Source organism: Orbicella franksi, chromosome 7 (assembly GCF_964199315.1).
Source record: "Orbicella franksi chromosome 7, jaOrbFran1.1, whole genome shotgun sequence".
Taxonomy (NCBI): Eukaryota; Metazoa; Cnidaria; class Anthozoa; order Scleractinia; family Merulinidae; genus Orbicella; species Orbicella franksi.
Genome location: NC_138151.1, coordinates 2,869,450 through 2,893,568, shown reverse-complemented (window position 1 = coordinate 2,893,568; position 24,119 = coordinate 2,869,450). Strand labels below are relative to the sequence as shown.

The window sequence follows — 24,119 nt, the reverse complement described above, 5'->3', positions numbered from 1 at the left end:
TCAATAAAAAAATGAACTTCTGCAAGAATATGGAAAAAGATTCTCCCTACTCCACCCCCATGGGATATAGTGAACATTGCGTAATCGCTCGAACCAAATGCGCCATCTTGGTTTCTTGTTGGCAGCAGTGCGGGGAGCGCCATTATGGATACGCAGGGGCCATCACTTTCGAAGGGGCTCCCTGACCAAGAAACAGGGGCATGTGACCAAGATATCTCTCAAAATTCGAACGGTAGGACATAGTGTGTAGTCTGTTTGGTCTTAAAAGGATTGTTAATACTTGTAGTTTTAGTTTTAGAGAGACTGCTAAAAATTTGTGATGTTCTGTTTATGTCGACTCATTGTCTTGTTGTGTCTGTATCACTCTGACGACAACGAAATTTGCGCGGGAAAAAGAACGCTGTACTTGTTTATTCAAACAAAGTCAACGCTGTTTCAAGTGACTTTCAAGTTGAGAAGTTGCTCTCCTTTCCCAGTCTCCATTTTAGGTGGAAAGGTTTCAGTTTTCAGTACGCCATGTTGTAGGGCAACTAGGAAACACTTTCCTATTCTCTCGTTATTTCATGCGCCTTGTTTGTAACACACTAAAAAGTTTATACGAAAGAGTTGCATAGTTAACCTCAACTATGCAGCTTCTGTGATCTTAAACTTAACTTCTATTAATTAAGCTTACATGTAAGCGTTCATTGACTTTTCAGTTGCAACTAAACAGCTGAATTAAAGGTCTCACAAATAAAAAGGAAGACTTCACAGAGGTCTAAGATTTTTTTGACAGCAGGTCAAGCATGTCAAGAAAAAATTATACAGATATTAACTTGTAGATGGCGAAGATCATCTGTAGTCAGCAGTTTGCAAATGTCATACACTGACTTCGAGAGCGGATTTCACATGAGGAGAGGTTCATCTGGGTGCCCTGAACACTGCAACACTGCAAACAAATTATCGAACACCGCATTACTGCAGCCGCAACATATTATTTAGCCCATGATTTGAATGTCTACACTTGTTATAATACCTTTATACCTCAGCAATTTTCCACAAATTAGTCACATCACAACAACTCTCATCGCCTACATGTCGATGCTGCTGAATTCCCTATAAAGGTTGAAAACAGCTTTGGATTAGCAGCTGGAAAATATCAGAGATTAACTAGCCTGTGTTAGTCTTTATTTGTTGGTTTGTTAAATATACAGCTGTAAATTAGCATGAATTGGCAAAGTTTTCAAGCTAAATTTAGGTCTGAGAAAGGTCAAACAAGAAGCCATAGCACCTCAAATAATTTTATTTCACTGAACACCATTGCATGAAAAATACAAACATTGCATACTGTAGGGTTTGAGATCACTGCAACACCGCAAGGTGGGATTTTATTCACTGCATCACTGCATTAGAAAAGTAGTCAGCTGTTGCAACACCACAAAGTCTTACCCTGCATGTCCCTCTCCATGAGTACATGCATGCATGCGTGCGTGCATAGATACATACCTACATACAAATACTTTATGTATTCTCGAATTTTAGGTAGCTAAAATCAGATAATATGTTCGAGAACATAAACAAAACAGAATACAATACTTATACCATAAATCTGCTAAAAATGAGTGTTTACAATTCTTTAGTTTTGCATCACTTAATGTTGTGATTGTACCACTTTCTCTTCCAGTTACGAGTAAAGCCGAAACCATCTTGTGAGTCACCCACACACATTCCCCCCCCCCCCCTCCCCCTGCACTCTTCATTCACATTTGCCACATGTAAATGATGGTACACTTCTTCCAATAGGCCAGTTTTGATACTGTTCAGTAACTTAAAATTCTGATATGGTTTCTAGGCGTGGGGGAGTGAAACAATTTAAGAAAGTCAGCATCAAGGTTGAAGGATGAATAATTAATTTCCTTTGTTTTGTTCCCCCAAGCCTAATTTTGATAAATAAAAAAGGGCCTATTCTCTGATTTTCAAGGGTAAAATACTGGTGACTTTGCATTTAAGTTTTGGTAAAACACATATTAGGACTCAAGGACTTGTAAATTTCTTCCAAACTCCCTCAGAGATCTTACTTGACATCTCCAGATACGAATGTTTGGGTCATCTTCATAAATCTGCTGGCGCTCGCAGGAGAAATTGGTCCAGAGGTGTGAATTGACATGAGATCAAAGTTTTTAGCCTACAGCCATTAGACTCACACTAAAAGGCACAAGAGGTGGCAGCAATTACCTGTGGTATGGGTCATGCCTGGGAAATAGACAGACATACACATTTCATGGGATCATGTGTACTAACGGCATCCATGGTCGAGTGTTGATTAATACCCTTAATCAAAACTTGATCAACATCTCAGTCAAAAGTTGGTCGTGAGTTGATTGATACATATGAGTCAGTCGACACTCAGGTGTATATCAACCAACACTTGATCCAGTGTCAATCAGATGTCAATCGACATGCTGATAGAGTGTCGACTGAGTATTGATCGAGTTGTTGATCAAGTGTTGAGCGAGAGATTGATTGAATGTTGCTTGAAGGTCAATTGAGGGTATTGATCAACCCACGACCGCAGATGTGCACATGATTCTCCATGGAAAACTAAAATGCCATAATTTGAATTCTTCTAAAACATTGAGCTCTCAAGTTTGATCAGTAAAACATATTACCAGAGACATTACAAACGTATCTTGAGTTCACAAACTTTTAACAGATTTAAAAATTAAGATTGTGCCAAAATTATGTGGCATTTGGATTCCTATACAAACATTACATTTCATTCCATGTTTTCACTCTCATGGGAATCCAAAGATACATGTAAATAACTTCAGTAAAATTCTTTCTTTCTCTTAAAAAGATGCCAACTATGGATTCCAAAAAAGCAAGGAAATGCTTGAGCTTGATGACGACAAAAACCACCCACTCCATTCATCGCATGGTGTGGAAACAGCATCCTCTAATGTACTTGAAAATGAGCTTGCCATTCCAACAACTTGTGCAGGTTCAACAAACAATAAAAACTTCCTGCAGAGTGTGTCTGCAGGGTTTTGTGATTCAGGCCAGACTAGTTCAGATCAAGATTGCTTTATTGTGGATGGCAATATAGAGGAACAAATTTCTTCCCATTTCCAACATAACAGTGCCATGCACCACGAAGAGGAAATGGAGATGACATTCCCACGCTCTGTGTATGGGGAAATTGGAGATAAAGATGTTGATTCCTTTCATAGTGAAGAAGGTACATGTGACTGTATTTTGTTTTGGTATCTTTCAAAAGGTGCAGCAAACTACAGAATGTGAATTCAAAACAAGGGAGAATAGTTACTTATTGACTGAGTGGGCTGGGTATTATTTGATTCAAGGTCAAGAAGTATGGACCAAGCATAGTGAAGTCCATGAGTCCTGACTGAGAGCCAAGTATTTTCCTGTTCCGACTAACCTCGTTTAGTCAGTAACCATTTTAACATATCATGGTAACCACTTTTTTTGTGAAACGAGGGTATGCTCATGGCATTTCTAGTGGGGACATACGTATTTTCTTGTAGGGTCATACACATTTAATTTTTCAGACCCTATTACTTCAACTCATACGACCTCCATACAGGACCTTTTTTCTAATGGTTGTCCAAGTATATTTAATAGCTTGCAAGGTAGTAGGGGTCATAAGATAATAGAGTTTATTAAACTTATTTAATAGTTTTCTTGACTGAAAAATACTTCAAAAGTGAATTGCCCTTTGAAATTCTGTTGTGAAATAAGAACATACATCCAAGTAATGATCGTTTTTGGATCACTTAGTCTTGTATAATTTTGGAGATTTCCTTTGTAACAGCTTTGTCCTTTATTACAGGTGAAGTGAGTCACTTAGAAAGAGGACAGATACATGAAAGAATCAAGCCAGATTTCAATCTGATCAATGTCGATGACAGAGTTGTTCCATTGGAACTGGATCCTTTACACTCACCTAATGATCCTGATCTGGTTCAATGTTCGTCATCAGCATTGCAAAGTGACCATCAGCAACCTGACGCACGGGAAACTCCTGCTTCATCAAGTAAGCAAGGGGTATGCATGTGAAGTAAATGGGGTGTGTGATAAAGTCTGCATACGAGTTAAGTGGCTCATCAGGTGTGAGGTTATCCCGGTTTCTGTAGCATGAAGAGACTAGGAGTATTCTACTCCCCCCTGGATGGGATGCTAGTTCTTCACAGGGTTGCCCCCAGCATTAAATTTGCCACTACTCATTTGTACACCTGGGTGGAGAGAGAGACTGTGAGAGTAAATGTATTTTGCCTAAGAACACAGCAAAATGTCCCCGGTTAGGGCTCGAACCCGGACCACTTGATCTGGAGTCAACTGCATTAACCATGAGGCCACCGAAGTAGAAGTGATTAACATGGCTGTTTGATTTTACATTTTTAATTCTCATTTTTTGCTGTGTTGCAGTTGAAAATTCCAATATGAACAAAGGATCTCATGAAATGTCTGCAAACAAGGCACAAGAAATAAACTCAGATCCACAAGGCTGTGAGAATCATATAACCAATGCTGCATTACTAGAGGAACAGGGTAAAAATATGAGGGAGATAACCATCCAGGTTTACCCGGGCCATAACCAGGCCATTTCCCTAGTTACAAACGGAATCCTTACCACTGATGTCACTACCTTTTCTACACAAGTTCCTGCAATATTAACAGAAGGTGATGCAGAAGATAATGAAACACAGTATCAAGTTGTTACGACCAGTTCTGTGCTCAATCAGGCAGATGGGAGTGCTGCACTGGATGTGTTAACTTCATCATCAGACTTTGGCAGGAATGTCATTTTGACCGAGCAGCAACAAGTTTTGCTAAGTGGTATGCTTGTTCCTGGCGTCACTGCTAATCAAGCAATTCACATAAACATGACACAGGAGGGTGGTGCCTGTATAGACATGGATGAGATTCCACAGAGAGACCAGGTTTAAAAACTTTTATTTACATGTTATAGTTATACACGCAGGTCCAATTTAGCTAAAGCTGGTTTAAATAAAGGCCTTACCTAATCCAGTCACAGTCTCAAACTATTTAAAACTAACTGTCTTTACTAAAAGAACAATAATTACAATGTATGATACCTACCTAATGAGCACTACATGTTACAACAATTTTTAATCATTTCTAGTAGTCCTGGTAACCAGAAAGTGACATACATGTAATAGTTCCACTAAAAAGTTTAAAAATGTGGGGCTTCTAAAAACTTGCAATTTAGTAAAACTTTTAATTAGGAATGTAGTGAAAAAAAAAAACAACAACAAACAAACAAACAAAACGAAATACAAAAAAAGAAGAAAGAGAATATAATAATATTCCCAAAAGGGAAAGCGCGAATGGGACAAGAGTACATGTACCCATGCAAGGCGCTTCCAAGAATTATATATTATATATATAAACATAAGCTATTTACGAGGCATGTAGTATTAAAAATAGTAATAAAAAGCCATTTACAATAATATTAAAACTATAAGAAAAAAAATTAGTTTCTATGGCATGTGCAGGAACAGTCCCTAACTGAAAACCAGGTACACTAGAAAAACAGCAGAAGGGAGCAACTGTACAAAGTAAATTCCATAACTTGACAATCTAATTGAAATGAGAAGCTTGAAATGTAGTAGTTTGACAAAAATTAGGTTTTGCATAGTACTGGCGTTTTGAGTAAAACATGAACACCCGTGACTGTCCAGGAGGTGAAGAAGTGTCTATTAAGCAAATATCCTACCCAGTGTATAATAAGACCACAAAGCATTTTTACTCACAGATACTGATTGTTTTGTTCTTCGCTCATAGGAGGATGAAGAGTGTGCAGATGGAAAAGGCCATGTGTGTCCTCACCCTGATTGCAATAAAGTATGTTCAAAAGCCTACAAACTGAAGCTGCACATGCTGACACACACGGGAGAGAGACCTTACAAGGTATGTTGTGTGAGGTACTGATTCCCTGGAGCAAAGTCATTCCATGAGATCCAACCTTTCTCTCTCTCTCTCTCTCTCTCTTTTTTTTTTTCAAGAAAATTTACCTTACTTTACCAAGTGTTTGGAAAGTGTTTGCCATTATGACTCACTTCCTTTACTCATATTTGAGGCATTGCTTTGAGGACGATTGAGAGTTAGGACATTGATTTTTTGTCTGTTTAATTTTTGTTTTACTCCTAAACTTAATTCTATTAAATTTTAGATCTTTTTATTATTTTTTTTCCTCTTCTTCTTCTTTTTAGATTTAGGGCTGTGCCTCGCATGGGATACTTTGCCGTTTGTGCAATCCCTTTTGGTCTTTGCATTTTCAATTTTTTTTGTTGTTTAAAAAAAAAAGAAAAACCAAATTTGCTCAGAGGTGTTGGTACAATCAAGTCCAGTGTCTCTATGGTATTGTGTCATTGATAATGTTATTTTTATTTAACACCACACAATCAAGTTGTATGTATTCTAAGTGAGAAATTGGAATTGAAAGACTTGTGTCATTTCAGTGTCCACATGAAGGGTGTGAGTGGGCATTTACTACAGCCTATAAATTAAAGAGACATGCCAGGGGTCATACTGGAGAAAAACCTTACCTGGTGAGTTATGCTACTTGCATTTACTGTTGTCACTCAATAAAGCCTATGAAGCAGAGAAAGCTGTATGTGCTACTACATGTACATGATAAAAGCATTGTGTGTGTGCCTAGTGTTTTGCCTCCAGTTTCATCTATACCCAGTTTGTGTTGTAACACTTGACATTTCTCCAGGGTATCACTAGTGTTTTAGATTTTTGTTTTGCAAATTTGTAGTATTTTGTAGTCTATCCAAACAGTTCTTTACTGCTTTGGGTTTCACATTGGCAAAAATTACTGCTTTAAGCTGCACATTAGTGAAAGTTAGTGATTTGGAATGCATGTTTGCATATTTGGTATCAAACAAGCTGACGACAGCCATGTTGTGTGACTTTCATTTTGATAGTGCACTCATGAAGGATGTGGCAAATGCTTTACCACTGCTTACAACTTAAAAACACATTTCAATGCACACTACCAGGCAGACACCCACATTTGCAGATACGAAGGCTGTGGCAAAACTTTCCCCACCGCACACAAGTTAAAAGTACATGAGAGGAGACATCAGGCTGACCGGAAAGCATACAAATGCGAGATAGAGGGGTGCGGCAAAGTGTTCTCTGCTCCTGGAACTTTGACATCTCACATTCGGACTCACAGCAGTGAAAAACCTCATGCATGTCCTGTTGATGGATGTGAGAAGCGATTTACCAAAGCATCCAAGTTAAAGTTACATCTAAGATCTCACACAGGGGAGCGACCATTTCATTGTGAAATTGAGGTGTGGTACAAAACAGTTCTTACCTTTTTTGCTCAATGTTTGTTATTGCAGCTAATTATATGTACAGCTGTACAGTGTAGTAACAGGATTTTGATTTTACTGGCTACCAGGAGGATGACATTTATTTTTCTGTAATGTACTTTTAATACTAATGTATTTAGCTCAACATGATGGTAACCAGCTCAAAAGCCAATGGCTTCTCTTGTTACCAGGTACATATATTTTTAGTCTTTTTCCTAATCAGATGTTACAAATAATTCTCTTTAGTTATTATTTTACATGTACCATAATACTAACTGATGTAAACACTGTAAATAGTGCACAATAAATTAAAGAAGTTGCGTTGAGTTGGAGTGGCTTCAGATGTGCACAAAAAAAATTGTGCAATTTGTACTTGACATTAAAGACTGAAATTGGCAAGTTAGCTAGTACTACTGTAACTTTCCATCTCTATAAAAGTACATTGAGTCTTTTGTCAAGACTAGCAGAATTGCCTCACTATTAGTAAATACTTGATTCTGCGAGATCAGTCTACATGTAGCAGGTTTCCCCAGTATTTCCATTTCCAAGACTCAAGAGGGTGATCAGCTTTTGAGAAAGATGCAACCACAGTTCATGGGCACCAGGCGAAGAAAAGATCTTAGCTGAAAATTCTTTAAAGGATTCAAACCCAAATCAATATAATAATTGTAAAGAAAAATAAACCACATTTATGTATGATTTAAGGGGAGGGTTTAGCTGGTTTTTATGCAGGTCCTCTATCCTGGTCAAATTGGAATTTGGAGTGTTGGTATTTGTGGAGCGAGGAAAACCAGAGTACCCAGAGAAAAAGCCTTGGAGCAAGGCAAGAACCAACAACAAACTTAACCCACATGTGGTACTGGGCCAGAATCAAACTCAGGCCACATTGGTGGGAGGTGGGCTGTCTCACCACTGTGCCATGTATCCCTGCTCTCCAAATCCAGTCCCATCAGAGAGTCAAAGATTTCATCTTTGTCCTACATGTACATGGATGCTTGTGAGATGAAGAACATCATTCTGTAATGACTTGTGTCTGATTTGAATACCGATTGTAAAATCCACTGTATTTCTTTATTGATCAGCTCTGCTTGAATTCTTGTTGGAATTAATGCATCTAGGGAGAAGGGATGGCACAGTGGTGAGAGCGCTCGCTTCTCACCAATGTGGCCCAGGTTTGATTCTAGCCCGTTGACATATGTGGGTTGAATTTGCTGTTGGTTCTCGCCTTGCTCCAAGGGTTTTCCTGGGGTAGCCAGTTTTCCTCCCTCCACAAATCCAACATCTCCAAATTCCAATTTGACTAGAATAGGGGACCCACATAAAAACCAGCTAAGGATGATGTTGCTTCCTCTCCAAATATTGTAAAGGGTATGGTAAAAACCAGCGTCAAATGCTCCAAGCATGCATATATGATAAGTTTTATAATATTTTGTCTTTTTTATCATAGGGGTGTGGGTGGTCATTCACAAGTGCTTACAAACTGAAGAGACACATGCGGAAACACACTGGTGAAAGGCCGTTTGTGTGCAATTATGAAGGCTGCTGTAAATCCTTCACCAGGTCAAGTCATCTAAAGACTCACAAGCTTGTTCACACAGGAGAAAAACCTTATGTTTGTCCAGTTGAGGGTAGGAAATTTTTCACATTTACAGTCTAAATTACAGGGATTTACTAATTTACTAACAGCATTGTACAGACCAGACCACCCAAAAATTTAAAAGTCCAAAGTGGTTAAGTCAGAAGTCTTGATATGTACTTCTCTAGTCAGCTACCTCATCCAAAAATCATTTTCTAAACACTTTTAGCTGACCAGAGATGTAATACATGTATTTCTGGGGCAGATCTAGGTGGGTTCAGGAGGTTCGGTCAAACTCCTAAACTGTGAAAAAAATTGGGACATAACACTCAACTTGGCCCCAGAATGTCAGGAATCAGATTTCCCAGGACCTCAATTTTCAAAATTTTCTGGCAGAAAAATGTCCCCAGACCCCCTACAGGGGACGGCCTTTGGCGGTTCGTATGTTGAACCCCTTCTCTAAAATACTGTGTCTACCCCAGTATTATGAGTCTCCTTGATTTCTATTGTTTTTTGTGGGAGACCTGTAATTTTATTTAGTCTGAATGAGTATATGTGTTTTATTTGAAGGGTGCAACAAGGCTTTTACAGCTGGAAGTAGTCTCAATGTTCACATGTGTAAACACACTGGTCAAAAGCCATTCAAATGTGACGTAGATGGCTGCAATAAAACATACACAACTGCTGCAAACTTGAGAGCTCACCAAAAGCGACATGGAAACAAGGCATTAACAGGTATGGAACATGTAATTGTGTCATTGACTTGTAGAAGCCCCAATGTCTTGTGCATTCTCGTTCCCAGAACATTTCAGTAAAGGTCCTTTTAAGCAGGTGGGGCGTGGCATGAGCTAGAGGTGGCTCTTACGATAATGCACTTGATTTGATTGGTTAGAACGTTGGGCACTAATTCAATGCTGATTTCCATCCCGAAAATATCCACAGCTTGATTTCTGACTAAAACTGTTCTGAAGTAGCACTTACAGACCTTAAGAGATTTTGACAAAGGGAATTTGAAACTGAAGAAAAACATGTATTCTGGTCTGAAGAGTTCCTGGCTCTCAGAAGTACATTCGTTTTAGCTGTTTACCTCCAATTTTCAAAAGGATTCTCCCAGTCCCTTTGAAGGCACTATGCAAGGAAATAATGTAACACTTGTAAAGAGTTAGAATATTGCCTTTTTGGCTCAATGGTTGGGGAAGCCTCAGTGCGCTGCAAAGAAAGGTAACAAACAACATAAAAAGCAAGAATGACATGATGCTGTGATGTGAATGCTTTGGGGGTTTAATGGTGTCGTCTTCTCGCGTTTCTAGATCATGTTGATTTGCTGGTCAAATAACCTGATTACAATACAAATAGAGATTCAGTCATCTAAAACATTTACATTTGCTATGGTCTTCTTTATTTTATATTCAAAAGAGGAGAACAAAACTAATCTCTACTGTAAGAGTATTTGTCAGAATTATAGACGCGAGTGTCAGTTTACTGAAAAACTACGAAACTACATCCGGGACCCGAGGGGCGTATTTTCCATATCCTCACTAGAGAAGATACTGATGACGTCATTGCCCGCATTTTCACGGTTGTTTGTGTAAACAACCAGTTTTCTATATCATAAAAAGAAAATTACCTGGTGGTTTGGGATTGCTCGTTAAATAATGTTTTCACTCGAAAATAAAATGCATATCTTCGCGCCGCCATGTAATATCCTCTATAGAGCATTTTCACATGACGTCACGGCAGCCATATTGCTGTGCCAAAACAATGATGCAGCGGCCATGTTGTTGTACCAAACCAGTCCTGTGGGAGTTGAACTCTTTTCTTATGTAAACAGTTTCTTTTGTTCCAATAAATTTGCATGGCTACAGGACGCTCTATAAATGTAACATAACAAAAACGTTCCTTTGTGTGTACTATCAAGGGCATTCCTTACAATACAAGAATCTGAGGTAGAATTGCAAGTACTAAACAATGAGTACAATTAAAACTTTAAAAACTTTAAATTTAAAATATCGCAGGGTTTTGCAGCTGTTTCTTTGAAGATGTTCTACTCTTTTCTAATGCCAGTAAACAATGGATAATACATGTGATAGCAACTGAGTTTTGTGTAAGGTTGTTGTTATATTTCGAGGGAATGTTTCACTTTTATTTTATTATAACAAAAAACAATCAAAGTAGTCAAGCAAGTCCAGTCTGGAACAGCATACCTGGAGGCGTTTTTCTGGACCCGTTCAGGGATATCAATGTTATTTCTAACATACACTCTTTTTTATAAGAATATTACTTTTTCCGGCTGAGGCTGAATATTTTTATTTTTCTGCCGGTTTTAGGCTGAAAACATTCTTTGTGAATATTCTTAGGTAATAGCGTTTGACGTTTCTGTTTTCGAATGTATTTGGTGTCTGGATGGTGTTAAAGTAAATCTGGAGCCGGCCTGCAGCCATTAAAACACACGTAACCTCTCGCAGACATGTTATTAGTATCGACCACACGGCTAGTGCTATTTTTGTTGCTATTTACCTAGTTTTGCCGTTTAGAGAAAGGAAAAATTTTGTACGGTTTAGTTAAAACATATAATTGTTTTGCACTTGTGACTTTTCAACACACAGGATTATATTCTTTTCAAAATCTCAGCCTCGATATTCTTAGAAAACATATTGTAATACAAACAAAGAAAGAGAAGTAAAAGAGTTACATAGATTTCTCATCAAACAGACAACAATAACTGCTGCGACACCAGTGAATTACTTTTAACTCAGCTGTAATAAGTGTACGTACCTACATGTATTAGCTATGTATTCCTTCATAAGTATCTTAAGAATTGCGAACCCGGTGCTAAGCGCACTCAAACCTGCACCAGCACTTAAACAATGTTCCTTGAACCACTCCCATGTCGTCTTCCAAAACGACTCTTGTTGCTCTTCGTCTAAGTCAATCTCGGGTATATCACGGAGTCATCAGCGTCCGGAGATGTATGAGCCACTTCGGATCCATCACAGATAGCAGCCACCTTTCCACTCCCAGGAAATGTTACTCGGGCCTTGTTCGCTCGATACAAGTTGAAAGCTGCGGAACTTTTTGCAGTGCTGTAGCAGGCGATCCAAAAGTCGGATAGCCACTCTCCACCATTGGGTAGGACAGAGACCTTTCAATAATATCCAGTTGGTACTAATGGCAGGGATTGCACCAGCTTAGGGTCGAGTTTGAGCGTGTCGTTGAGGAATGAATGTATCGCCTCTCGCCAATTTGCAAGCTCCTGCATAAAGTAGGCTTTTCTGTCGCCCCCATCTTGATCTTCGACTTTATTAGCAAAGGTTAGAGCCATCACAGCGTTCTTCCAAAGATCCTTTCCAAACTGTTTTGCCAATATTTTGAATGTCTCCTTGTCGCGATTTAATCGCGTGTCGTCCATGTTGACACAGAAAATCACAAGGTCGAGCTCCTCTGTTACTTTGCGTTCTATTTCCGCCAGGTACTCTTCGTCTTTACCTGTATCATCTTGTAGCCCCGGAGAATCCCAGACGCGAATGTCCACACGTTCAATGGCTACACTGTATGAAGTAAATTCGTATGTGCAGGGGCTTTTTTTGCCCCCTTCCTCAGCTACTTGTTTGCCAACAAGAGAATTCACAAGACTTGATTTACCGACGCCAGATTTGCCCGTGATGAGAAGAGAAAACTTCGTTTGTTTTTTTCTGATAACAGAATTCGTATCGAAACGGAAATTTGTTCTTTAGAAGTGGAAACATCAAAGCAAATGAGCATAAGCTCCTTGGCATGCCAGTGCAACATTGACATCTGGTGTACGCACAGATATTCGTAACGAAAGAATAACACAACGTAAAGATTAAACCGGCTAGAAACATTGGAATTCGCCTTTTTCTTCTTGAATGTACATGTATACGAAGTAAATAAACAGAAAAAGAGAGCAAAATTACTCTCAATCAAAGTATGTAGCATAACAGGAAAGTTCCTTATAAACTTTAAAACAGTCATGGTAGGAAATGTTGACGTGTTGTTCTACCAAGGACATTACTTACAACACAATAATTAGCAGTACTAATTAAAAGTAGAATCATTGTAACAAACTTTAGCTTAGCAATTCTCTGTCCTGTACATTTTATATTTACGTCTAAAAATATCGTATGGTCACGCAGCTGTTTCTCTTCGGGATATTCTACTCCTTTCTAATGCCAGTAGACGATGGATAATACATGTTAGAGCAACTGAGTTTTGTTCTTGGTTGTCTTTATAGTTTGAGGGAATGTTTCTCTTTTAGTTTAGTCTAACCAAAAACAATCAAAGTAGTCAAGCGAGTCGAGTCTGGAACGGCATGCCTGGAGGCCTTTTTCTAGACTCGTTATATAGTATCACTAGGGAGTACAAAGAAGGGAATGTTTCTTTTAGTTTATAATATCAATCACGCTGGAACTGTTTGCCTGGAAGCTTTTTCCTAGACTCGTTCAAGGGTAGTAATAGGGAGATAATCAAAAATATGTATCTTAAAATATACAATACTAACTGCTGCGATACAAGTGAATTACTTTTAACTTAGCCGTTAAAAATTGTGTTGATCACGTCGCGAATCGTCCTGTAAACTTGCGAAACAAAAGCACGAATCTTCCAGTAAACTTGCGAAAAAAAAGCACAAAAATACTCCTTAAACGTCCCCCATGTCTTCTTCCAAAACGAATCTGGTTGCTCTTCGTCCTTTTTGAGTCGGGTCAATCTGAAAGGAGCGGAATTCCCTGCAACATTGTTGCACGCTTTCCAGAAGTCTGATAACCAGTTTATACGATTGGGTAGGACGGAGACTGGTCGGTAATATCCAGTTGGTACTAATGGCAAGGATTGCACCAGCTCAGGGTCGAGTTTGAGCGTGTTGCTGAGGAATGTATGTATCGCCTCTCGCCAGTTTGCTAGGTCGTGTTCAAAGTAGTCCTCTCTGTTGCCCCCAGCTGGATCTTCGACTTTATTGGCAAAAGTTAGAGCTATCACAGCGTTCTTCCACAGTTTCTTTCCAAACGTTTCTGTCAATATTTTGAATGTGTCCTTGTCGTCGCGATGAAAGCGCTTGTCGTCCATTTTGAGACAGAGGATCACCACATCGAGCTCTTCTGTTATTTCACTTTCTATTTTCGCCAGGTACGCTTTTTCTTTACCTGCGCCACCTTCGTCATCATCATTGTCATCTATTAGCCCCGGAGAATCCCACACGTCAACTTTCACACCTTCTAAGTGTTCCACATCGTAGGGAATAACTTTGTCAGCTGTCTGAAACCTTTGTCCAGCCACTTGTTTGCCAACGAGAGCATTCACAAGACTTGATTTACCGACGCCAGTTTTACCTGTGATGAGAAGAGAAAACTTCGTTTTGTTGTTCTGACGACACCATTCGAAGAAGTGATGTTTAGCTTCAAATGTAGCATCGGAAGGTTTCCTGAGAGCCATGTTGCTTTCATTTTCGAGTCTTGCCGAGTAAACAACGTCGATCGCTCACTCGAACGCCTATATGTAATTTAATATACCTGAATAGGCTACTTTCCTTTTCATAAATTCCACCTTTTGAGCGAGGCGTAGAGGGCACAGGCACGTAGAGGGCACGTTGCTGAGACAACGGAATCACGATCACAAAAAAGCATCTTTGTTATTTTGCCCAGTTTAACTTCCTTTATTCATTTCTCAGAAATGATACAAATTGTGGATTACATGTTATTTACTGATACAGCTAACTGAATTCCGAGAACCTTTGTCGTGAGGGTAATCATCATCAAGTGTCGGTCACCTGAGTGCCATCAAGTTGAATTCTCTCGTCTCCACTGTCAATAGCATCAGCAACGAGTCAAATTTAACAAGAGCAGTTGACATCACACCTCGAAATTTTCTTCCGGTCTTGTTATTCAGCTTTCACTATAAATGTCTACACAGTACAGATCAAAAATAATTAAATTGGAATATGTACATTTAGCAGTTGAATGAGCAAAGCACACGATTTTTGTATTCAACAGTGAACAGTTTGTCCTACTGCCTGTACAGTGGCTTTAAAGTGTCACAGCAGGGACAAAGGCTGGTGGCCAAATTAACGTTACGTAGAAGTACAGTACGAGTATTCATTTTCTTGAACCTACAAGTTTGTACATGCAATCAAGGCCTGAAAAGGGACTGGTGCATTTTGTAACAAGAGTACCTGCTGCCCATATTCGCCGTTTAATGAAGCTACAAGAACACTTGGATTTGATAATGACAGATTGCAGATTCCTACTCTTACCTCCGTGGGAGAAGCAGTGACATAGACATAGTACTAATAATGAGCGCGTGGGATCCTGAAGCTCAATCGCTGGCTGGAGTCATTGTGTTCATGGGCAATATACTTGATTTTCGCTTTGTATCTCTTCACTCAGGTGTATAAACGGATAACAAACTTAAAAAAATGGACTAGCATCCCAGGGTGGAATACCCATAGTCGCTCCGTGTACAGAAGCTGGGTTTAAATTTGGCAGCTGTAGATCACCGGGCTCGTAAACTTCAAATATAGCATTTGTACATCTTTAGCACTAAACAGTCAGCATAGAGATTCAACCAGCTAGAAACATATGTATTTGCTTTGTTTTTCTTTAACAGAACAGAAGAGTTCCTTATAATTAACTTCCAAAACTTCGTAGTAGTAAATGTCTAAGTGAGGAAATTACATCAAGGACATTCCTTACAACACAAGTATTAGCGGTGGTAATAATAAGTGCAAGAAAAGATGGACTTAATTGACTAGTTATCAGTACTTTACATTTTCAATTAACATATAAGAATATCGCAGCTGTTTCTTTGAAGATACAATACCGTTTTATAATGCCAGTAAACATGGATAATACATGTGATAGCAACTGAGTTTTGTTGAAGGTTGTCGTAAAGTTCGAGGGAGTGTTTCACTTTTAGTTTATTATAACAAAAAACGATCAAAGTAGTCAAGCGTGTCCATGTATGGTACAACTTGCCTGGAGGCCTTTACGGGAATGTCACTAAACAAAAGGACTAATGAGCAGAACAATGGCTGTACTCTTTGCACATTTCTTTACCATCCTCTGCAAAACAACATCGTAAAATTTCTTACATTTTTTGTTTCGAATTTAACGCTGTGTTCCATATTTAATGAATTAGGAGTACCGCGAGATTCGAAGATAAAATATAAATTCATTTTTTAATCGACGTTTTCCTCGGCGTAGTTTTGGTGGTTACTTAAATTGCAAATGTTATTTCTACCACATGGAGACCAAAGCGAAGAAAAGTAACAAAGACAACTCTGAATGCTGCGACACCAGTTAATAACTTTTAACTCAGCTGCATTAAACGTGCATACCTATTCTGTTCGTTACTTGGCGGAGGCCTTTAAAATTGCAATGCCTACGGTGCTTAGCACACCCAAAACTACACCAACACTTAAACTATATTCCTTGAACGCCTCCCATGTCTTGCTCCAAAACGACTCTTGTTGTTCTTCGTCCAAGTCAATCGCAGGCATCACGTAGTTATCCGCGAAAGGAGATATAGGAGCCACTTCGGATCCACCAAAGATAGCTGCCACATTCAGTTCGCTCCCAAGGAATCTTAGTCGGGCCTTATTCGCTCGGTACAAGCTGAAAGCGGCGGAATTCCTTGCAGCGTAGTAGCAGGCGATCCAGAACTTGGATAACCAGTTTCCACCATTGGGTAGGACGCTGAGTGGTCGGTGATATCCAGTTGGTACTATTGGCAGGGATTGCACCAGCTCAGGGTCGAGTTTGAGCTTTTCGTTGAGGAATGAATGTATCGCCGTTTTCCATCGTGCAAGCTCCTGCAAAAAGTACCACTCTCTGTCGCCCCCAGCTGGATCTCCGACTGTATTGGCAAAGGTTAGAGCTATCACAGCGTTCTTCCACAGTTCCTCTCCAAAATGTGTCGTCACTATTCTGAATGTTTCCTTGTCGTCGCGAAGAAAACGTGTGTCGTTCATCTTGAGACAGAAAATCACAAGGTCGAGCTCTTCTGTTATTTTGCTTATCATTTTCGCTAGGTACTTTTCGTCGTTACCTGTGCCGCCTTCATCATCATCATCATCTCGTAGCCCCGGAGTATCCCACACGCGAATTTTCACTCCTTCAATGTCTACATCGTATGAAGTAACTTCGTATGTGCAGGGGCCTTTATCAGGCCCTTCCTTAGCCGCTTGTGTGCCAACAAGAGCATTCACAAGACTTGATTTACCGACGCCAGTTTTGCCTATGATAAGAAGAGAAAATGTCTTGCTCTGTTTCTGACCACACCATTCAAGAAATTGGCGCTTGAGATTTTTCGAGGTAGCATCGGAAACATTTCTCCGAGCCATCTTGCTTTCGGTTTCCAGCCTTGCCGAGAAAACAACGAGATCTCTCAGTCGAACACGTACATGTAATGTAATATACCTGATCAGACGACTTTCGTTTTGGTAAAACCCAGCTTTGGAGTGAGGCCCAGAGCGCACAAACAAAGGAAATTCAATAAGCATGTTTGTGTACTCAAGACGAAAGGAGCCTAGTCTGGTGTTATATTACTTTATTTTAACCAATCAGAAGGATCTTAATCACAATCCTGTTTTGATGCTCAGAACAACGGATTCTGGCCGCAACAAAGCATCTTTGTTGTTTTGCTCAGTCCAATTATTTGTTATTTACTGACACAGCAGACTGAATTCCGAGAAACTTTGTCGAGGATGATCATGATCAAGTGTCAGTCACCTGAGTGCTAGCAAGTTGAATTCTTTCGTCTCTGCTGTCAGTCACACAGGCAACCGAGTGAAACGAGGGCAGTAAACAGCACGTCATCACAAAATTTTTTCAGCTCATGTTATTCAGCTTTTAGTGCAAAACAACCTACACAGTAGTAGGTTTTTATAGTGAACAGATTTTCTTGTAATACGGCTTTGAAACGCGTTTTTGTATCCTGGCTTCTGAGACTCCATTTATATGGTCTCGAGACAACCCTCTCCCCGAGGCAACTTTATGGCCTATTAACTAGCTGAACATTCTTTCTAGGTGATTGTTTACAGACCAACATTTGCTGACATCAGTTTTCACTGGAAATTAAAACTAAGAAATAAGAATTTTACCAGCTGACTCAGAAGATTCAAGTTACAAGACCGCGCAACTTTCAAAAATAGCTGAGAGAGGAGGCGCTTTTAATGACTTCTCTTGTATTGATTCTAGCTATATTTATGCGCAGGAGATCGAGAGGATCCAGAGGATGCGGTTAATGTCCCCAGAAATGAGGAAGATGCGACGAAATGTTGTAATGCAGGAACTTGCTCTGTACGTCGAGCGACGCCGTGTCCTGGCCAAGGAACTGGAGAATCTAGCGGGACCGTAGGAATGGCAAACCGAAATAATTGAGAAGGACTGTTGAACTAGTCTGCCGCTTAAAGTTCTGTTTCGCAAAATGAACCGCGATACGAGCGTTTGGTAAATACTATTGCCAAATTCTTTGCAGGCGTCTGTCACTACGCACAATGTGAATTTCCGGTCATATTGGCGAGATAATCGCTTCTTTTTTCAGCGTGCATTTATAACTCGCTAAACTCGAGACGAACTGTTTTCACTGCATTTCTGGACTTTTCCGACTTTATCTAGGCAAAATCGTCCTAGTGAAAACACAACCGCTGATACGAATTTTTGCTTCAAATCGTAAATCTAGGCATTACGCGGCACTCGCCACGCCGAAAGTTGTTCCGGTTAGGCGAACCAAAGCGTTTATATGAAGAAAAGTTGTCCCGCTTGCCAGGGTTACCCCACCTGCCGAGGCGAGAGAACTCGTCCACCCGAGTGGTCTCGCCCCCCGAGACGGGTTCACGATCCTGATGTAAACGGTTGGTTGAATTTTGCAAAGAAATAAATTAAAAGTTACCTCGGCCAGGGTGACTCGGGGGGAGGGGGTCTAAGTATCACAGCAAGGACAAAAGTGTGTGGGCAAATTAAATCATTCGCGGCAAAACCTTTATAGTGACAGCAGAAGTGATCTACTCAGAGGAAATAGGTTGTGTGGAACGGAAAATTGTGCATCATGTAGGAGCTCTCGTAAGGTTTTATGTGAATGGCTCAATGCCCTTTGAGGGAACCAAAGAACAAACAACAGAAACAATGCTCCTAGCCTAAAGAAAATAACAGCTGCTACAATAATAAAACAATAGTAGCATTGGGGAGTTGCTATACTTCTGACATTTGCTCGTTAAGACTAAAGAATCACAGCCTTAGTGTTGTAAGTAAGCATTGGTTTCCCTTGTGTTATTGCAAATAAATAAATTTAAAAAAAAAATAAATTAAAAAAAAAAAAAAAAAAAAAAAAAAAAAGAATCACAGCATTCAAATGAGCAGAAGCACCTTGATGTACCAGTACAGCATTGACCATCTGGTGCAGGCGCATTTATCTGGAACGACGGAATCTTGAATCCTTTCCATTTTCGTCTTATGGGATGATTTGCAAAAGTGCCATACAATATCACAATATGTTAGATGGGGCAAAATATTAGACTTGTGCAACTGTACTTTGCAGACCATGGGATTAAATTACGGGGTCTCAGTAATACCCCAACTTACAGCTCGTTTTCTTGCAAATGTCACCGATGTGTTCACTAAATATCAGTTTGTTATCAATGGTTACGCCGAGAATTGGCCAGGCTCATTGTGGTCTTGGGCAAGATATTTGATTTTCGTAGTGCCTCATCCCACCCAGGGGTATAAATGGATAACAAATTGCTGGGGTTAACCCTCCGGTGGAGTAGCATTCCATCTAGGAGTATTTAAGAAATAGAAAACATGTACCGTGTTTCTATCGAGTTATAGAAACACGAGTGGAAGTTTGGGAGAACGACAAATGTCGTGGGAACACGAGCAGCAGGCGAGTGTTTCCACAGCTTTTTCGAGTTCTCCAAACTTTCACGAGTGTTTCTATTAAACGCCCTCGTCAACTATCACGCATAGAAATCGAGAGCGAATAATCTAATTGTTTTAGTATAACTCTACTAGTCTTTCAAAACTTTATCGAAATCCTCTTCACAGACATTCAGCCGTTATTTTGTAAGCAAGGGCACACTGCTACGCTACTTACTATCTATCACAGAATAGATAGTGGGTAGCGTAGCCAATCAGAGAACGGCATTCGTGATAGAACAATCCAATCAACGCGCGTATTTTCTTAGGACTGTTTTCTAAAAATGACTGGAAGTGTATTCTTGACGTGTCTAAAATTTAGAGGTCACGGGCGCTGGGGAGGGCAGAAATATTCCTAGTCACTTCATTCTACAGAATCTTGGTTACGATTCGGCGGCCGTTGGTCACTGGACTTGAAAAGACTCTTCCTTCATACTCCCATTCTTGGTACCCTGTACCAAGAATTTTAAAATAATATAACAGTTGCATATCTTTAGCACAAATCGGATGATTTCAGTTACACTCTCCTTGACACGTCACGTACTTTTGTTATTGTCTTACAGTGGAATTCAATGACTCATCACATGGTGATATAACAGCTGAACTCAGTGCAGTTAGCTGTGGAAGCAACACGAGTGAAACAGAACCTGAGGTCATGTACACCACCATTGGTGCTTTCCATTCCAGTAATTTTCACCTGGACGATGCTGCTCGCCTTTCATCGGTTGGCACCCTGTGTACCCTGGTTACCTCCGCAGGACACCCACTCATCTCACCGCCTGGTGAAATAGTGCTGGAAACGGAAACGAAACAGTCAGATGACGGAGAAATTAAAACTACGGTGTCAGGAATTCAAATACCAATTTCTATTCAGCAGGAGCAGTTTGCTACGGAGGGTTTAGAAAACAATTCAAAACTAGATGTCTCTGAATTTGTCGTGAGAAGCACTGGTGATGATCAAGACCCAATTTCTCAACACTCCACCCAGGCAAACACGGAGGTAGTCGGAGGGACTGTTTTGGAAGGAAGCAAGCTCACTGGAGGGTTTGATCTTTGTATAACGAGCATGATGAGTCATATAACAAGCGAGACAGGGCAGGAAGGGCTTGGATCAGCCACGAAAGCTTTACATTCAGCTGTTGTGTCCTCAGACTCTGGTAAAAGATCAAGAACTCTTGATTTCAGAGATGTTCATCCTGAGGATCAGTTTGCGCCCCCTGCTGTTATTTTTCAGGTTTGTCTGTCTGGTTTTTACTGCAGTCCTTTTCCAACCCCTTGCCCGTTGTCAGGGTCGGCCAGGGTTTTAGAGTATACGGTATACATCGGGATTTTAAATCGAGTATACGGTATTTTGATGCCAAAATTGGGTCTATTACCGCTATAAAGTATACCTTGTCTTTCCAAATTTTGATATTTCACATCCGTTTGAGGGGAAATGTTGGGTAGAATGGTTTTTCTTTTCAGGTATATTGGTATACCACTACCCCACATGGCCGACCTTGCGTTATAGACCCCTCAGACTGATAGCGTTAAATATCAACCGCTTGTGCCTAGTGCCAGATCATCAGTGTCGTCAGATTTATGAAAAAAATATGTACATCATGTATGGTATTTAAGTTCGCTGATGTTCAAATATTTCTCGGTCGAAAAATGCGAAAAAGAAACGCAAACTTACATTGCATTGTAAACTACTTCAGTACAGTAGACGTTTATTTCTGAAACATGATGCACTGAGTTGTTTTAGATAGGGATTCCAAAAGTTACCGTGCTATGAAAAGATTGTTAGTAAATAATTTTTGTACTTATTGCTCGAACTGTGAGCGGAATCCCTCTTAAAAACCCTTTTCGTACGAAAGGGACTGAAACGTGTTATGGTCGTTGTACTTAAAACTATTTGATGAGGACTTCAAAGTTTGCTAATGCACCTTCTTGATTTTAGGATGAAATCAAATCTTCAGACACTGAAAACGAAGCTGAAGTGTTGGTGGCTCAAATCCAACAATCACCCGAGGGAATTCCTATAGTGCAACTCCCGAAGGAATCAATGCAGGTCAGTTTACCCCAGGGATTAATCACAGAGTCAGCAGTCGCCATGGTTCATGCGTCAGATGTGGAACACATGGAAGTGGACACAAATGACAGCCCCGCTGATACAGTGCCCTCCGAGATTCCTCTGGTACCCATTCCATCCCTTTCAGATGTACCAGAGGAAAGAGGAAGTCTGGGGAAAGGCGATCTATCTCCATATATGGACACTCATAGTTCTTCAGAACAAGACGAAGGCAATGGCGACACGTACCCAGAGAGTACAATTAATTTACAGGACCTGCGCTGATAAGAAAGACAGTCAAGAATATTTGTTTATATATAAAACTTTTCTAATGCTTGCCAAGTTTGATATGAAATAAAAAGTGGATGTTTATTAGAAACAAGGAAAAATTATTTACACTCCTTTCTTGGCTCTTTTCTTAGCTCCCAGTCCATCTCCACCAGTTTGGGTTAATTCTTCCTCGGACGTTACTCGGTATATTCGATATAACGCGACCAGGGACCTGTTTCTCGAAGGTCCCGAAGAGTTTTCGCACCCGGAAAGCCGTCGTAAAATCCCAAACCTTATGATTTACAGAGCTGTTTTATTCACATATTCTTAATACGATCAGAGCTTATTTTCATACAAGAAGTTTTTGGCGTGTACACATCTCTGTTTTTAGATACAGATTAACTAAAAATGGCTTTGCGGGCCCGAAAAGTTTCCGGGGCTTTCGAGAAACGGGCCCCTGGTGTAACCCGACTTAGCATAACGTGATTGGTATAAGTCATGACTTAGTACAACGTAGGGAAAAAAAACAGATCAGGCCCCTGGTATTCAAAGGGTAGATAACACTATCTACCAGATAAATCACTGTCCAATGAGTGGATAGTCGGGGTTGCCACAGGTCAGGAAATGATCAAGGGAGAAAAAAATCTTCAAGGTCAGAAAAAAGTCAGGGAACTTCACTTTAAGTCAGGCCGGGAAAATTGATATTTTGAAGAAAAGTCAGGGAAAATTGAAATAATTTAACACGGCTGATTTAATACCATTGAAAGATGGAAGAAACATTTGGGGTCACTGTGATCTCAAAGATATTTTTCCTTAATGAAGAAGGAAAATTTGTTGAAAACTTATTAGCCTTAATGAAAAAGTAGAAAGGATGGCTGTAAGGTGAGGCCAGAAGCCGCTACTAAATCTGACATTTTGCATTTATTTGGTCAGGTTGTTTATATATCAATCATCTTTCATATCCCAGCTTCTTGACTTGATTTATTGAATGGTTACGATCTTTATTTTTGATGGCGTAACACTGCAAACCAGCCATAGACGATATTCGTATTCTCTGTGTATGGCTAGAACTAGCCAAGCTTATGCGGGAAAACTTTTCAAATACATGTAAATGACAAGTCTCTATTTAACGACATTCCCCACATGAGCCTCACTTGCAAGCTAGTTCCAGTCCAATACCGAGAATACTAATATGGCCCATTGCCTTTTACCAGGAGCCATATTCGGGGACGGAGACCGTAAGCGCGCGCCATTTCAAGTATTGGGGTTGTTCCTATGATATGAGACAATAATTCTATTTTTAGAACAAAACAGGTTTTGGTTATGATTAACCATTGTCTGAGAAACTCACAAATTAACTCGATACCAGAGTATAGAGTTTTCTTGCCATATTCTTAAGTCAGAACAAACGCAAAAACATACGCGTAAGCTTACAACAAGCGCGAGCAGATCTTATTATTCATTCCGAGCGCGAGATTGAAGTCTTGTTTTCGACCCTGAAAAACCCACCTTTTCCGTTGGCTCAGAGCATAAAACTACATATAAGCGCCCTGGTTCGTATTCCCTGCCATCGCGGTGAAAAATACGCAGGAGAATCTCGCAACTCTCACCATTTCATCACGCAACGTGACAACATCCACGCGAGGGCCCCCCGACATGTGCGTGAATCCGCGCGGATATATGACGTCAGGATGGCGCAATTTGTTCTAAAAATAGAAAAATTGTCTCATATCATGGGTGCGCGCGGATCCCAAGACTTGCGGTCTCCGTCCCCGATTATGTCTCCTGCTTTTACGTATCTTAGCGGTCGAATAGTAACAGTTCCAAGCGCAAGTTACAAAAACAAAAAAAAACATACAAGACGAAGAAACTTGATTGAATGTTGTTCGTTTCGTAACTGTTGAGGTATTTCTTAGAATAAGCCGCCGCATTCAATTAAACTCCTTTTC

General features: G+C 40.0%; 3 protein-coding genes and 1 pseudogene across 3 annotated transcripts; 1 reads left to right on the top strand and 3 right to left on the bottom strand.

Annotated features, from left to right (window-relative positions):
- The first annotated feature begins 60 nt into the window (after positions 1 to 60).
- On the top strand, positions 61 to 22,833 carry LOC145492201 (uncharacterized). Its single transcript, XM_081471545.1, has 11 exons — positions 61 to 232; positions 2,837 to 3,217; positions 3,830 to 4,033; positions 4,426 to 4,940; positions 5,806 to 5,931; positions 6,483 to 6,572; positions 6,954 to 7,328; positions 8,797 to 8,977; positions 9,496 to 9,660; positions 20,414 to 21,084; positions 21,790 to 22,833. Exons 1-11 carry the CDS (start codon positions 145 to 147, stop codon positions 22,183 to 22,185), a joined length of 3,192 nt encoding a protein of 1,063 aa, XP_081327671.1. The 5' UTR covers positions 61 to 144; the 3' UTR covers positions 22,186 to 22,833.
- On the bottom strand, positions 11,673 to 13,138 carry LOC145491673 (uncharacterized; annotated as a pseudogene).
- Positions 12,636 to 14,445, bottom strand: LOC145492211 (uncharacterized). Its single transcript, XM_081471563.1, has one exon. It carries the CDS (start codon positions 14,371 to 14,373, stop codon positions 13,474 to 13,476), a length of 900 nt encoding a protein of 299 aa, XP_081327689.1. The 5' UTR covers positions 14,374 to 14,445; the 3' UTR covers positions 12,636 to 13,473.
- Positions 14,492 to 17,437, bottom strand: LOC145492206 (uncharacterized). The gene has a single exon (XM_081471552.1). It carries the CDS (start codon positions 17,435 to 17,437, stop codon positions 16,286 to 16,288), a length of 1,152 nt encoding a protein of 383 aa, XP_081327678.1. The 3' UTR covers positions 14,492 to 16,285.
- Positions 22,834 to 24,119: the final 1,286 nt, after the last annotated feature.